The 14,709-nt window shown below is 44.5% G+C and overlaps 2 protein-coding genes across 10 annotated transcripts in view; both read left to right on the top strand.

Annotated features, from left to right (window-relative positions):
* The window catches only part of tln1 (talin 1), a 114,433-nt gene extending 102,750 nt beyond the window's left edge, over nucleotides 1-11,683 (top strand). For all 4 annotated transcript variants that reach the window (XM_064308575.1, XM_064308577.1, XM_064308573.1 and 1 more), the window contains 7 exons: nucleotides 2,831-2,936; nucleotides 3,593-3,717; nucleotides 4,399-4,524; nucleotides 4,650-4,712; nucleotides 5,474-5,656; nucleotides 10,273-10,398; nucleotides 10,682-11,683. In XM_064308575.1, the coding sequence (XP_064164645.1) occupies nucleotides 2,831-2,936; nucleotides 3,593-3,717; nucleotides 4,399-4,524; nucleotides 4,650-4,712; nucleotides 5,474-5,656; nucleotides 10,273-10,398; nucleotides 10,682-10,816 (864 nt within the window). In that variant the 3' untranslated portion in view covers nucleotides 10,817-11,683. The remainder of the gene's footprint in view (nucleotides 1-2,830; nucleotides 2,937-3,592; nucleotides 3,718-4,398; nucleotides 4,525-4,649; nucleotides 4,713-5,473; nucleotides 5,657-10,272; nucleotides 10,399-10,681) is intronic.
* Nucleotides 11,684-13,690: 2,007 nt separating this feature from the next.
* The window catches only part of LOC135239673 (tropomyosin beta chain), a 37,898-nt gene continuing 36,879 nt past the window's right edge, over nucleotides 13,691-14,709 (top strand). For 2 of the 6 annotated variants that reach the window (XM_064308505.1, XM_064308506.1), the window contains exon 1: nucleotides 13,694-14,007. In XM_064308505.1, coding sequence (XP_064164575.1) covers nucleotides 13,894-14,007 — 114 coding nt within the window. In that variant the 5' untranslated portion in view covers nucleotides 13,694-13,893. Of the gene's footprint in view, nucleotides 14,008-14,709 lie in introns of all 6 variants that reach the window. The other 4 variants (XM_064308514.1, XM_064308513.1, XM_064308507.1 and 1 more) reach the window with 4 other exon arrangements.

Here is a 14,709-nt window from a genome sequence, read left to right as displayed (position 1 = left end):
ACCTCAGTGCAAACTGTAGTTGAGTCGTGAGCATTTCTCTTGTTACATCATGGACAAGGTAAATGATGATTAGGAACGAAGCCATTAAATGAACTGTATAAAATGAAGCTGATTTCTCAGATTTCGTGTTTCTCCCCAGTCTGTCTTTAGACCTTCAACATGCATTGTTATGATATATATTGTTATGATAATATCTTCAGCTGGTCTGATCAAATGCATGTTTTAATATAATGTTCAATAATATTTAAAGTGATACACTTATTCACTATTTTCGTTAATATATTTTAATGAAAGCAGATTTTTACACTAGTGAATTAAGTGGCACCATCAACAAGCAGGATAAAAAAGGAAAAAATAGTTTTAAATTAATGCATACTGTACCCATAGTACAGCATGCAATAATACTGTACACATAGTACAGTACACATCCATGCTGTATGCCTAGTACAGTACACATACTGTAAGTATAGTATTCATCTGAAGGTAGAGCACTAAAGAGGTGCATAACCTGGGTCCTAGTCTGGGACCCTGTTTTTGCACTCACATTTTTCCCTTCTGAATACCCATGCACACCAAACCTACTTTCAGTCCAGTTCAATCTGGATATATGAGCTTATCTTTTATGTGGACGGTAATAAGTTGACGGCTTTATGCGGAATTACACAGTATGGCCCTAAAAATAATTTATAATAATGTTTCATGCACTCAGTTCCAAGTCTGGTGTCCGGTGTTACTTAATATGAAAACAGCTAGGAGAGTCCAACAGGGGGGAACTGATTAGCATGAAATAGGAATGATAAGTTGCCCCTAAGATGGGATCGGCTTGAAGCAGTGCAGTTCAGTGGTACGCCTTTATTAAGGTGCTAAATTTAGCCTGGCATCCATGGCTGTAATGAGGTTCACAACCTCCTATCGTGTGTCTTGTTGAGTTTAATGGGATAGCAAATCCCGCTGTGCTAGCCAGTGGTGTCAGGCTAATAATTTGGCGGTGGATAGCTCTCGCACAAATGTCACCATTTAAACTCCCTGCAGTCTTGAATAAATTTGCAACATTAACTGTGCGGAGCATTACTTTTGCATAATGTGATATGTGCTTGTGTGAGAGAATGTCCTTTAACTGTGTATAACTATAAGCAGATTTTTATATGTATTTAACTTGTGTTTGTACAGTTTGAACAGAGCTTTACAGCTAATGTGGTCATTTGACATGGTGCATGTACTGTATGTGAAATTTGCCAGTGAAGAGTGAGGTGGTGGGGTAATGTTTTGTGTGTTTGCATATTGCATATACCCATCCTCCTGTGTGGCCAAACAGTATGCGTTTTGTCTGTATAGACCAGTCTGTGCCTATTAGTTGTCCATTACTACCTGTGTGTGTGTGTGTGTGTGTGCGTGAGTGTGTGCGTTTGTGTGTGCATGCTTGTGTGTTTGTGCCTGAGCGTATGTGTATGATATGCATGTGTGAGCGTGTGTATGAGTGTGTGTACATTATATGCTTTGTGAGCATTTGTATGAGTGAGTGTATTATATGTGTGCGTTCGCGTGTGTGGATGATGTGTGTGCGGTGTCTCTCATCTCCACTGTCTCCCTGCCATTCCCAGCATGCCTGTCTTTTCTTAGCAGTGCGTCCAAATGACCCAAGTGGGGCGTACCCTGGCACTGCAGGGCACCCTGTTAATGCCATGCACCTGTCGCCAGGCCCCGGAGGACACTCAGAGGGCACTGCCTTTCCCCCCCCAGCCCCCCTCCCCCCCGACCGAACCAGCTAGACTCGCTCCCATTGTGCCTGCCTGAAGTGTAGAAGCTGGGCTCGGTGAAATCGGTTTTTTCGACCACAGTCTCCCGATTCATGCTGTTCCATTCTCAGCCCTTTACAAATGAGAGGGGAACATTGGGTCAACCCAGAGGACCCCGTTTTTCCAGTGAACTGTATCTCACAAGTGCTGTTTCTGTTTTGTACAGCTGAAAATGAATACTGTGTAGTGTGTAAATAATGATTCAAAAGTATGTTCTTCAAAACAATCTTTTAAAGTATTCGTGCTGGATATTATTCAGGTATTACTAGTGCTAATTAAAAGCTGTCAGTTACAATATTGATAATAATAATCATAATGAAGATGAGTATTATTTAGCTAGCCAAATAGTTATCTCTACTAAAATGTGTGAAGTTGAACTACCAAATTACTAAAGTGTAAATTAAGTGATAATTAAGTTAATTGCATGATTCCTCTAAAATGATTTTACTGGATCACATTTGGAATCTGCTTATTCCATTGATTCATTCTACATTGCGAAAAGGCCCGAATAAAAACATCATGCTGATTCTAACCTTTTAGACCATCCTGGCTGTTGGGTTGACATATTAACACTTCCACAATACGTGACCAAATCATTTTTGGTCGCTCTTTTAGTTGAGTATTAATGAGCTGTTCAGTGGTTTGCAGCTGCTTGACAGCATGTTAATTTATGATAGCGTGTGCCACTTGGTGCCAGCGTATATTAGGGTGTCGCCAAAGATTATTATGCTGTAAAACTATATAGTAGTGTGTGTGTGTGTGTGGGGGGGGGACTGTTTGCCAGAGTCAGTCCTGGTCTTTGCTTACATAAATCTCTAAAAGGCACGGTACAGGTTTATTTAGGAGGTGTTCCTCTCAGCAGGTGAAGGGTGCCACCCACCCTGAGAAAGACGCTAGTGAGTAGGGAGTGCCGGTGCTACCCTCAGCCACCCCCCCCCCCTTTCAGTAGACCAGGGCCACGCCAGGGGAGCTAATGCTAATGGATAATGCTAATGCTAATGCTTACAGTTGTTCTTCCTGCCTCTCCCCTGCAGATCATCCAGAAGCCGTCCCACGATCTGAAGCAGCAGTTGGCCACTTACTCCAAACGTGTGGCGGGTTCCGTCACCGAGCTCATCCAGGCCGCGGAGGCCATGAAAGGTGACCCTGCACCCCCGCCCCCCCCCCCCCCCCCAAAAAAAAAAAAAAAAAACCCGGCCCAACCCCCAGCCTTGCCCCTCCTGGACAAACATCTGAATGTCCCTCCGTCTGTTGACAGACTCATTTTCCACAAGACGCTACAGCTGTCTTGCGTGCACTTGCCCTCTTCTGCGAGGCGGGGGGGGGGTTCAAATTGGTGTCAAGTAGATTCGCCGCGTCCCGATCACAGAGCACATCGCCGACTGATTTAGAAAACCCTGCAACGCCCGGAGTATTATGTGTCTAATGTGAATTTTGTCGTATGTCTTTTCGCTTAAATCACCCTTCGGGGCTTAGCTGAAACTAAAACCTTGTTGCCATATTGGCGATAAATCTCCCTCCTAATTTAGCAGGTGAGACAGCCCGATGCGTACCTGTGAAATATTTGTCCCTGATAAGGTTGTCAAAAGCTGTAGAAGCAGATAATTGATATTGTCCATAAATCTCTTAACACCACCATTAAGGTGAACCAGTGGTGACATATCAGGACAAGCTTAGATGGGCTTAATTAAATGAAAAGTGAAAATTGACAGAAAAACACTTTGAAGAGCAGATTGGTTGATTATGGGGGCTTATGGGGGCCCTTCTCATTGACACTGTGTGTGCTTTTCTCTCAGGCACCGAGTGGGTCGACCCAGAGGACCCCACCGTCATCGCAGAGAACGAGCTGCTGGGAGCAGCCGCTGCCATTGAAGCCGCCGCCAAGAAACTGGAGCAGCTGAAGCCCCGTGCCAAACCGAAGGTGAGAAGGCTTTTTCCGACTACATCAGGACTCTCTGAGGGTTCCCACATCTCCCCCTCTCAGTGTCAGAGTTCCCTGTGGATCCCACACCTCTGAGTGTCAGAGTTCCCTGTGGATCCCCACATCCCCCCTCTGAGTGTCAGAGTTCCCTGTGGATCCCACATCTCCCCATCCCAGGATATGTAGCTCTGTTTCATATTCTGTGTCGCCAGGACCTAAAGTGTGGAGAATCTTGAGATTAGGGTTCTAGGCTTGTGACCCCTCAGGGAAAGTTGGTTCAAATCCAGGCTTTAGCACAACTGATAGACGACCCCCCCCCCCCCCCCAAATCCCATGTACTCCAAATCTATACCCTATTTGATTGGTTTTGTTCATAGCAACTGCAGTTGCCTGGCTGTGTTGAAAAAAACAAGCTTTTTGTATGTCTGTTCATCAATCCATCTTAATTTTTTACAACTGCCGTAATATGCAGCATCATACTGGACATTGTTCTGGGAACAAACTATTCCATATGTTAAATAACATCTGAATTTAAACTTAGAAATCAGTACCCAGTGATGTAATGTATAAGTTACCTAACAGAAAACAAATGTGCAGAAGCGTATCATTATGTTTCATCCTGTTGTTTCTGCGTCTCTAAAAGTGACGTCTCTCACACAACTTTACCTGTCTCTTCAACAGGAGGCGGACGAGAGCCTAAACTTCGAGGAGCAGATCCTGGAAGCGGCCAAGTCGATCGCCGCGGCAACAAGCGCATTGGTGAAGGCGGCCTCGGCGGCTCAGAGGGAGCTGGTGGCCCAAGGCAAGGTAGGCCCCCCCCCCCCAGAAGGCCGCAAACCGCCACGGCACTCATAGTCGACTGTTCTCAGCGCGTTTTCCCACCACGTTGGCTAACGCTGGTCCTGAACCGCTCTCTTCTCTGCGTCCACCAGGTCGGTGCTATCCAGGCCAACGCGGTTGATGATGGCCAGTGGTCCCAGGGGCTCATTTCAGCGGTGAGTTGCCTGTCGTAATGACGGAAAGTGTTTTTTTTACAGCGATGGAAGCGGCTAGGTTGGGTTGTTTTAATGTCCATATTGTCACTGTCACACTATTTAAAGTTATGGGGAAAGATGGCTGCATCTGCCGGATGTTTACAGTAGGCAAATAGTGACTATGAAGGCACAGTCAAAATCAATCAGCAGAACGGTCTTAAACAGACACGCTTGGTATCTATAGAGTTTGTGCCTGTTTAGTTAGTAATGTCTTCCAAGAATGAATGACTATGTAAGCAAGTGATCGGCCATAAACAGTGCCTGTACAAATCCATCGCTGCTTAGTACTGTAATGTGAGAGGATGTAGCTGAGAGGTGGTATCATCACTCATGAAATGATTTAACTGTTCATGATTCACTGTGTTCAGTGAGATGGTTAAGCATGTTTCAGTCTGGACAGAAGCCATGTCCATGTTATTGCCAATAGTGTTTCCTCGTACCAGCAATAAGTTCTCCATCGGCTACATACTGACACCAAGGTTGGGTCCAATTCTGTTTCGAGTCTGTAAACTTTAGAAAATGAGTTTAAATTTGAGCCATTAATAGAAAAATCCCCATCAAACATTATGGCCATTTTTTCAGTTCGTGAATTGAATTTCAGTTAATTTGCTGAATTGGCTAATTTGAACTGAAGTCGACCCCCACCCAACCCTGCTGTTTTGTACTGCATACCCAACTCCCATTGTTCAACCTAACCTTGCGGGTGCGGCTGTTTGTTATAGGCCCGGATGGTTGCTGCGGCGACCAGCAACCTGTGCGAGGCGGCCAATTCGGCGGTCCAGGGCCACGCCAGCGAGGAGAAGCTCATCTCGTCCGCCAAGCAGGTGGCGGCCTCCACCGCCCAGCTGCTGGTGGCCTGCAAGGTCAAGGCCGACCAGGACTCCCAGACCATGAAGAGGCTGCAGGTGAGCTCGCGGACGCAGCCTGTGACACGGTCGCCTCGCGGTCGCCAGTGCTGCGCCCCTCCTCGCCGCTTCGGTTCGCTTCACTTTTCACGTACTGTGCGTTTAAGTACAGAGATGGGCAGCTGGGTGGCTCATCCTGTCAGAGCAGAGTTCCAGGGCATGGACATGCCCCCACGGTCTGGTATGGAGCCCAGACCCTGCCGGTGTTCAGTTGCATGTCTAACATTTCCCAAAGACGGGAGGGTTTCGGTCGGACGAGATGACGGCATCTCGTCACTCAACAGCTGCCTACGCTGGTCAACTGGGCACCCACAGATCCACCTGTTTAGCGACCCATGAGCTGTCTTCATCTGACTCGGTGTGGTAAAGAGGGGTGGCTGACATGACACCCTGTGGAAAAGAGCTCCATGCGTTCCTGCAGTCTCCTGAATCAACAGCGGAGGCTGCATTAATAAGCGCAATATAACGAGAAACTTTTATTGGTAAAATGTGTTCTTTTTATAATGATGTAATAATGCATGTATTCTAGATAATTGTAGTTCTAATATATATCCTATTCGGTCTGAACTAGTACAGAGACACAAGATCTATCACATTGTAGAGTTTCGTACAATTTAATTATTGTGCGAAAGCAACGATGCCTCAAAGTTGTGCTCTAATCTGTTGCTACAGTAACGGCTCTGACATTAAACAAGGGGAACGCCAGTTGGGGCTCAGGGTAGAATTCTCAGGGGGTTCCATCAGAGTGATTGAAATTCCAGCCATATCCAGTGTTGATAGCCACTAAACAAAACTTGTTTACTCATCAAAAAAGGTACCATGACCACACTTTTGACACCCCCTGCCTCCTCCCTGCCGCTGGGTTTTGCCTGAGGAAAGTGGGGGAAAAAACGGCTTTGATTTGGCTGGTCAGTTCATCTGTTCTGTTATTACAGGGCCTGGTTGCGTGCCTGTGCTTTCCAACAATGAAGAGTAATAAAGCTCTGAAGGGTACGCTGAGGTCCCTAAATAGGACGAGGTAACGATAGGCGGGGTCTCTAGGGTTACATGGCGCTCGCCTCATGTACACAGCTGTCAGACCGGGGCTTTAGTCGGCGCTATATTTAGACGCCGGGTTGCCGTGACCCTTCGACCGCGGTCACGGTCCCATGTTTTAGACTAAGTGCACAGGCTCTGTGATGTGGAGGAGGAGCGGTCGCATTAATCCGGAGGCTGCAAGCTGAGTAGCTGATTTTGAACACAGTGACCGGGGGGGAGAGAGAAGGGGCCCCCACCGACTGCACAGGTCCAGTTCTGTGTGTCAGGGGTGTCAGGTGTGCCAGTGTACATCCGCATCCACATCCTCTGACCGGGACCACCCCAGATCAGAGGTGTAGGGTCCAAAATGCCAGAATGTCTTTCACTGCATGTTAGACTGTAAATCCAGGTCTGGGTCAACTAATTACTTACAATACTTTATAACCATTTAGACACCTGTAAAATTCATGCACATTATTGGTCATTTAAAAAGAAAGATCTGTTTTAGCCAGTATCCTGAAAAAATTTCTCCTTCTGAACTCTACAGTTTTAGTGTGTACATTAGGTATTTGGTTGTTTTTTGACAGCGCTCATGGACCTTTAGGAGTTCTTTTGAATTTTACCAGCATCTGGTGTTAATGTCCTATACCTGTTTCACTTTGTCACCGGGGTGGGGGCATCAGACAGAAACCAGTAATGGCAGTTGGAGAACAGAGGCAGAGTGCGGTTGTGTCTTCAGGGCTAGTTTCGCTACACACAGTGCAGGCAGAACAGTGTCTCAGAGAGAACACGCCTTCGATTTATGGGCCTCTGTGAACTCCTCCAGAGCTGTGTGGAGTTCCTAAGCACTCCAGCAAAGTTTTTCGGATAACACAGGGTTCTGACCCTCTTCAAACTGTACAGAACGATGCCGTGGGTCAGGATTTGAGTGCACTTCGAGAGAGAAAAATGCCAAGTTCCCGCCAACAGTACCTCCATCTACCCTCCAAACAATGGCAGGGTCTGCCAGCCTTATCGTTTTCGGTTTCATTCATCCTAATCTGCTGTCTGTTGGCATTAAATAAAAAGAAGGAAAAGACTGTTCAAAGATTATGAGCCATGTCTGGAAATAGCTGATCCGGGCAAAGTACCATGCAGTCATTTCCCAGGGTTCAGTGGGCTCGCCAGGGCATCTCATGTTCTCTGGACCAATCAGCAGCTACTTATCTCCTCCAATACAGATCCTGCAGCTGCTGCTGGTTAATTCCCGCATATTTATATTAAATGTCTTTTCACCTGAGTTGCCTTCTAAATATTGTTACCACCTCTTGAAATCTTAACCCAGCCAGAATATGATCAGTGACACATTATCAGTGCTCACCCACTTCCCACTTTGGACAGAAATGTAATTACTTCTCGCTGACTCATCACCTGTGGTCCGCACGCCATCCCGCCTGCGTAAGTGGTTTATTAGACGCGCGAAAGATTTTTTTTTTCCGTGCCTCGTTTCGGATTTTGGAGAGACACACACATGTGCCCCCTCGGCTGTCATCCCCCACCCCCCCTCCCGGAGAGCGATCTGTCAGGCACTGAAACCATGGCGACAGGTGGCCTCCATGTGACAGGAGTTGGAGGGTTGGGGGGTTAGATAGAAAGGGTGCCTGAACTCCAGAAGGCCGTCCAGGTCTCCCCGAATCAAGAATGAAGATGTATCCAAAAGGCCAGAAAAGAGTCCTCTAAGTGTCCTCTTAAGGGGTCCTGGAGGGATTAGATGACTATAGACGCATGTATATGAATTAATAGATTACTTGCGAGAAAATATTCCCTTCCCTGTGTTACCAGTTATTCTGTAATACAAAATGAAACAGAGCTCAATAAATTACCACATGACTTCAGGTTCTGTAAAAGGAACCATTTCATGTTGATGAAAATGACCTTCTTGGACATACAACTCACATATATCACTTCAGTACTTGTCAAAGAAAGTCAGAGAAAGAGTCTATATACTTTCAAATTTAAGTATATTGAAATGAATATTATAGTACACTGCTCTTGAATTCAGTGCTCTGATTGGTGGTAATGCAGTACATAAACCCGTCCTATTCACTGTGTAGATATTAAGCAACACTGCAGCCAGCTGGAACCTTTGACTGTGGAACAGCTGTGAAAACCCTGAACAGGGCGGGGCTGGGTGGCATGTGTATTGTGTGCATGTGTTGTGTATGTGTGTTCGTCTGTGTGTGTGTTGGGGGGGGTGGGGTGTGTGTGTGTGTGTGTGTGTAAGGTGTCTGTTTGTGTGTTTGCGTGAGTGTGCATGCGTGTGTGTATTTGTGTCTGTGTGCATTGTGCGTATTGTGTGTATGTATTGTGCATATTGTGTGTGTGTGTGTGTGTGCGTGCGTGAGTGGCGAGGTGAACAGTGGCATTCCAACCATGGCGGATAAATCACGGCGCGCGACGGGAGCGCGTTGGCGGCTCTGCGGCTCTGTCCTTGCCGACCGCGTGACTCCTCTCCTCCCAGGAAGCCTCAAAAGGCAAGAAAACGGGACGCGTTGTTTGCGATCCGCTGCCAAGCCTCCCAGACCGTCCGAGACGTATGTTTCCCTTCAAGTGAATCACGACGCTCGGGCTCAGGCTCTCCCGCAAGTTTCTCTCAACATTACCTTTTAAAGTCATTCTGCCAGCGCCCGGAGAGAAAGAGTGTTTTGGTTCACTACACATCCCCCCCTCCCCCCGTCTGCTCTTCACCCTTGGCTATTTATTAGTATGGTTGTGGTGGGGGGTGGTAACACTCTCACGTTCATGTGAATATCAGAGTCCCCCCAAAACCCCGTTTTGATCTCATCAGAGAAGCAGGCGTGATCGCCTCGTTCCCGTGTTCAGGTTTTCGTTTTGCCAAGGGGGGGGGGGGGGCTCACGTATCACAAGAGACGGTTGACGTGAGGCTCGTACTGGTGTGATCTCAGCCGAAAGAAATAGACGGCTCTTTCAACGCCAACCGTACGTTTTTAAACATTAATTTTATATTTGTAGCCTATGCTTGTATGATGGAATTTTTCAAATGCTGCCATTAGTTCTCCTTACATTTGTTAAAGGGCATAGTCTTAAGAAATACATATTTGTCAATCCAGCTGTTTCCAAGCATAAAAGAAAAAGTCATGATGGTTGGGCAGTGTTAACAGTGCTTAACTCACATTACAGGTACATACTTATCATATCTTGTCACAACACTGTTTTGACATGTCATGGTTCTACATTAAATAATACAGATGTACATCTACACTAAAGTCTGTATTTGTGGAAATTGGTCGGCTGTCAACCATTTACTTTAAAATACTCCTACACAGTACATATTTAGATTTTAGCAGACGGTCTTTTCTAGAGTGTCTTACACAGCCTGCATTTCTGGAACATACGGTCCATTTCTACAACTGGATAGTTTACTGAAGCTAACCAGGCAGTCTTGAAGAAAGTGCCAAGGACACAACAACAGTGCCCCACCTATGAATCAGAACCGGACCTTCTGAGTTACAAGTCACAATTTCCCCATTTATTGTACATTTTCTCGGTATCCTGTTGGTATCCATAGTAACATATCGCCGTCGCGTGTGCCCCCCCAGGCTGCCGGGAACGCCGTGAAGAGAGCGTCGGACAACCTGGTGAAGGCGGCGCAGAAGGCCGCGTTCGATGCCCAGGATGACCAGGCCGTCGTCGTCAAGAGCAAGATGGTCGGGGGCATTGCTCAGGTGAGTTCAGGCTGAACATCACCACATGCATTTCGGCCCGGGGAAAACACTCAGAGCTTAGCACGACCACAGCAGGTAAGTTGCCATGTATTTTTGTGTGTAACCAGATTTGAAGGAAAAAGTGCACTACTATCAACTCAAGGAATACAATGAATTGGGTAGTCGATCAGATTTGTGTGTTATTTGTTTTTGTTTTGTTTGTTTGTTTGTCATGACTTAACACCCCTATTCTTTCGGTGTTGGAGTATCACGTTTTAACGAGGGGACGGGGTCTCCGTTACAGATCATCGCCGCTCAGGAGGAGATGTTGCGGAAGGAGCGCGAGCTGGACGAGGCCCGCAAGAAGCTGGCCATGATCCGGCAGCAGCAGTACAAGTTCCTGCCGACAGAGCTGAGGGAGGATGGTCAGGAGCAGTGAGGAACAACCGACGTCTCGCACAGCAAAATCAAATCACGAGCCGGGCAGGAGTTTTTTAGTTATGAGCAGTTACTAAAATATTCGAACGGATTTTGAGGTGTTGCGCTTAGGATACATAAGCAATATTTGGCTGCGTAATTAAAGAAATGGGTATATTAAAAAGAGAAAGTTGTATCAGGATGTCCATTTTAATTTTTTCCTGGTTATTTTTCACTCTTTAAACGCTTTTCAGTGCCACTGTTTTGTTTAAATAATGTATAATGTATGCAACTCTAAGGTAATTTGCGCCTTTAATATTTCTATATGTGATTAAATAAGTATTTAGAATAGTTGTTCCTTTACTATACTGCATGTGTCCACTGTGGCTACAACATTATCTATCTCAGTAATTTCACACCTTTTCGCTTTTCGATACTTTTTTTCAGCTGTACTGCCGAAACAATATTTTTAGAGAGTACAAAGTCTAGTCGTTCGGGGTGTGGGTGGGAGGGGAGGCTAGGTGTCTGTTGTTGAGAAATTCTCGGTCATCTGAAGGCGGAGTCACTGAGAGTTGAGGTTCGACGACCAAAACCGAGAAAGAAAACACTCTGCGAAGATTTCTACTCATTACGAGAAACGGGAAACGAGAAAAACGGCCGCATTCAGCAGCTAATCTAGGCGCCCGAAGTTCGTTCCAGACTTTCAGAGTTCCAAAGAAGAAAACTGTTTTGCCAGAATGTTTGTAGGGCAGCCGGGGATCTTTAACCCTGAACATTCAAATGCATTTTTGTTGCAATTTGGACCAGAAGTGCAATGATTGATTTTTTTTTTTTTTTTTTTTTTGCGTCGAAACAATTCATAGAAAGCATACATATCATTTTTTTTAAATAAATAAATAAACAGAAGCTATGAAATGTGTTACAAATGGTATCTTCTATTAAATTTATATATTAATAAAAATGTCTGAGTGTTCGTTTTATTTTCAAAGTTAATGGTTTTTCAAATTGAAAATGGAAAAAAATGTAGATCAACGCTGGAGCTTTTACATTTTATTGTGGCCTTCGTTGCTAACGTTTCTAAATGGTCTTGTCTCTTGTGAAACTCAAAGCCATTGCTTTTTATCAGAACTTATTGTTTTGTTTCTTTATGTTTGTCCCACCAGGTGCTATTAAGTTGCTTTTAATTACTCATAAATATAGAGTGTTAAATGGCCAATTGTTGTACATGCTTCTGCAGGTTTTAAATATGAATATTGTGGGTCTGAGTTAATCGTCTCGCAGTGTGATCTCGGAATAGCAACAGAAACTATTTTTAAAAAATATGAATATTTTAGCTGCACAACTCGTCTTGTTAAGTTGTCAGGAGACCAGGGGCCTCGATGTTACTTTGTCAATCCAACAACATATCAATGCATCATAAAGTGCCTGCATATGTATTTCATGTGTATGTGATTAACTTTTTCCCATTTTAAAGTGCACTTATCCAATTGTTTAACTAAACATAGTAACATAAACCTGCTCTTTTACAAAGGTCTGTACTTTTTTTACGGTATAACTCAGAAATTTAAACGGGCAGAGATCTTGTAAGAATTGTGTTCTGCCATTCTGTGGGCAACGAAACACCGACCTCTGGTTGCAGATATATCGTCTTTTTCTTGAGTATTCTCTTTTTTGTTCATTTATCTTTTCTTTTGATACTCTAAACCTTATTAACAGCGCTATGGGGTCGCCAACTTTAAAGCATTGTAAAGGACAGATTTATGTGTTTATTTGAAAGTATTAACGTTCAATAAAATTGGTTTTCTCTAAGAAAATATCACCAGTTATTTCTTGTTCATCATAAGAGCGCTTTTTAAAATGACTAAAATGGGCAGTGCGTTCCATTTGAGCATTTAGACTAAATGGAATGTACTTCACATTTTATACACAGACACCCGGCGATTATCCAACTTGGACTTGGCTCTGCAATTTCCATAAACGACAATCTACAAAATAACGTTGCTGTATGCATTATATAGACAGTTAGACGTAGATAGTCTAAATCGATATTAGTTTTGGTGCAGCAAGTAATGGTTTTTGTTCGTGTATTTGGAATAGATGTAGAGCCTAAAAAATTAGACCAACTGAGCCCTTTTTTCCCCTTGGAACCCGAGCGGCGCTGCTCAGAGACGGCGGGAGACTGCGCTCTGTGGCAGTGACCGCGGGGACACTGCTCAAGTTCAGCCGCGACAGCCCCAGCGGTTCGTGCAGATATCCTGACCACAGATGAAGCATAAGTCACCCGAAGCCATATAGTCTGATGCAATGCATTCGAAAATATCCGGTCTGTATACTGTATGGATCCACTTATCGAGTTACGCTCAAGGTCACTATGGACGCGCTGTCTGCGCCGGTTCAGTCCGCATAGTTTTTTTTTTTTTAACCGAACTACCCAAATTTGTAGAAGTGTTTGGAGACAACGGTATTCACTCCACAGGCTAAGTTTTGAAACGTGTACATCAGATTGGTTGAGTAACGTCAGACATGGAAAATGAATTAGCCTACATTTAATACATGCACTGATTGTTAAGTCAGATTCTGCTGGCATTTAATTACATGTTACTGTTCATGATCTAGCCAATTGTTCCACTTATTTTACTAAAGAATTAATGATGAAAAGAAATCAAAAGAAAGTGTGAATTATGCCTTTTCCCTTAGCTGGTACGCAGCGACCCTCCAGAGATATATTTAGGGTGAAATTTCATTCCATTGAGATATGAACATCGAGAGAAATCGGAGCCTTCCAAAGATGGACAAACTCCTCTCGCTAAATTCTAAGCCAATTCTTTCGAACAAATCACAGGCGTCCGACGTCACTCTCGCTTTAGAGTGACTTGAGCGAACTTCCCAAAAAAGTCTTGGGTTCCTTTGGCGAGAATTCCAACCTACCTCATTACCCTATCCAGGCAGTCTTTGTTTTATCACTCCACTCGATCCCGGCGGTGGGTGCAACACCAGTTCTCTGCGTCTCTTGGGGGGTCTGCGCGCGTCAGTAGTTTTCACCGTTTTTCCTGTTCTTTATTCTTCGCCTGGTATTGGGAGAACACCACAAAAACAACCATGGAGGCCATTAAGAAGAAAATGCAGATGCTGAAACTGGATAAGGAGAATGCTATTGATCGGGCTGAGCAGGCCGAGGGAGACAAAAAGGGTGCAGAGGACAAATGCAAACAGGTAGGGGAGACCGCTGTATTTCACGCGCCTCAAGTGAATTATACAGTATACATGCATTTCAAATAGACAGCCTGTGTGTTCGTCGACCCTAAAGAAATGCTGGCCCAACGGATCTCAAAAACCGTCTCCCCGCTGCGATCATCCGTCTTGTAACAAAGCCGATTTGAAACGTTTGAATTGCCAAATTAGTCTCAAAACGTGTGGGGACACACACCCACCGCGTTAACTATCAGCTCTAGCCTACTATTTCCATTCTGAATAAGTGCTGCCTACAATGCCTTCAACAACACGAAGAAAGTTCATCCAGTGGGTGAAATGTAAATACATTTTCACAAAATAAATGTAGTATACTCTTTGAATTTATTATTATTATCATTTTTTATTCAGTTGGATCTAATTTAAAGTTGCTGTTCTTTTGGGAAAACAATTAATTTAACCCCATTAGCCGTTGATATTGCTCTGCAACACTTACCTTGGTGACAGAGTATCAGTTTATTGGTTATGTGCACCCAGATAGATCTATGAGTTTTTAAAACATTTCCAATCAACCTTAACAGAACACGTGTCTCGGGGTTACAGGTATTTGTCTCCCCACTTAATTTAGTGTGGTTTTACATTTTGTTTTACTGTGTTGAACAACGAATCTTTGCTACCTACTGCATATTTATTTAATCACACATCTTTACCGAAGACCTTAAGTAA

This window comes from Anguilla rostrata, chromosome 14, assembly GCF_018555375.3.
Source record: "Anguilla rostrata isolate EN2019 chromosome 14, ASM1855537v3, whole genome shotgun sequence".
NCBI lineage: Eukaryota > Metazoa > Chordata > Actinopteri > Anguilliformes > Anguillidae > Anguilla > Anguilla rostrata.
The sequence above is the reverse complement of the archived record's forward strand: the minus strand, read 5'-3'. Positions and strand labels throughout refer to the sequence as shown.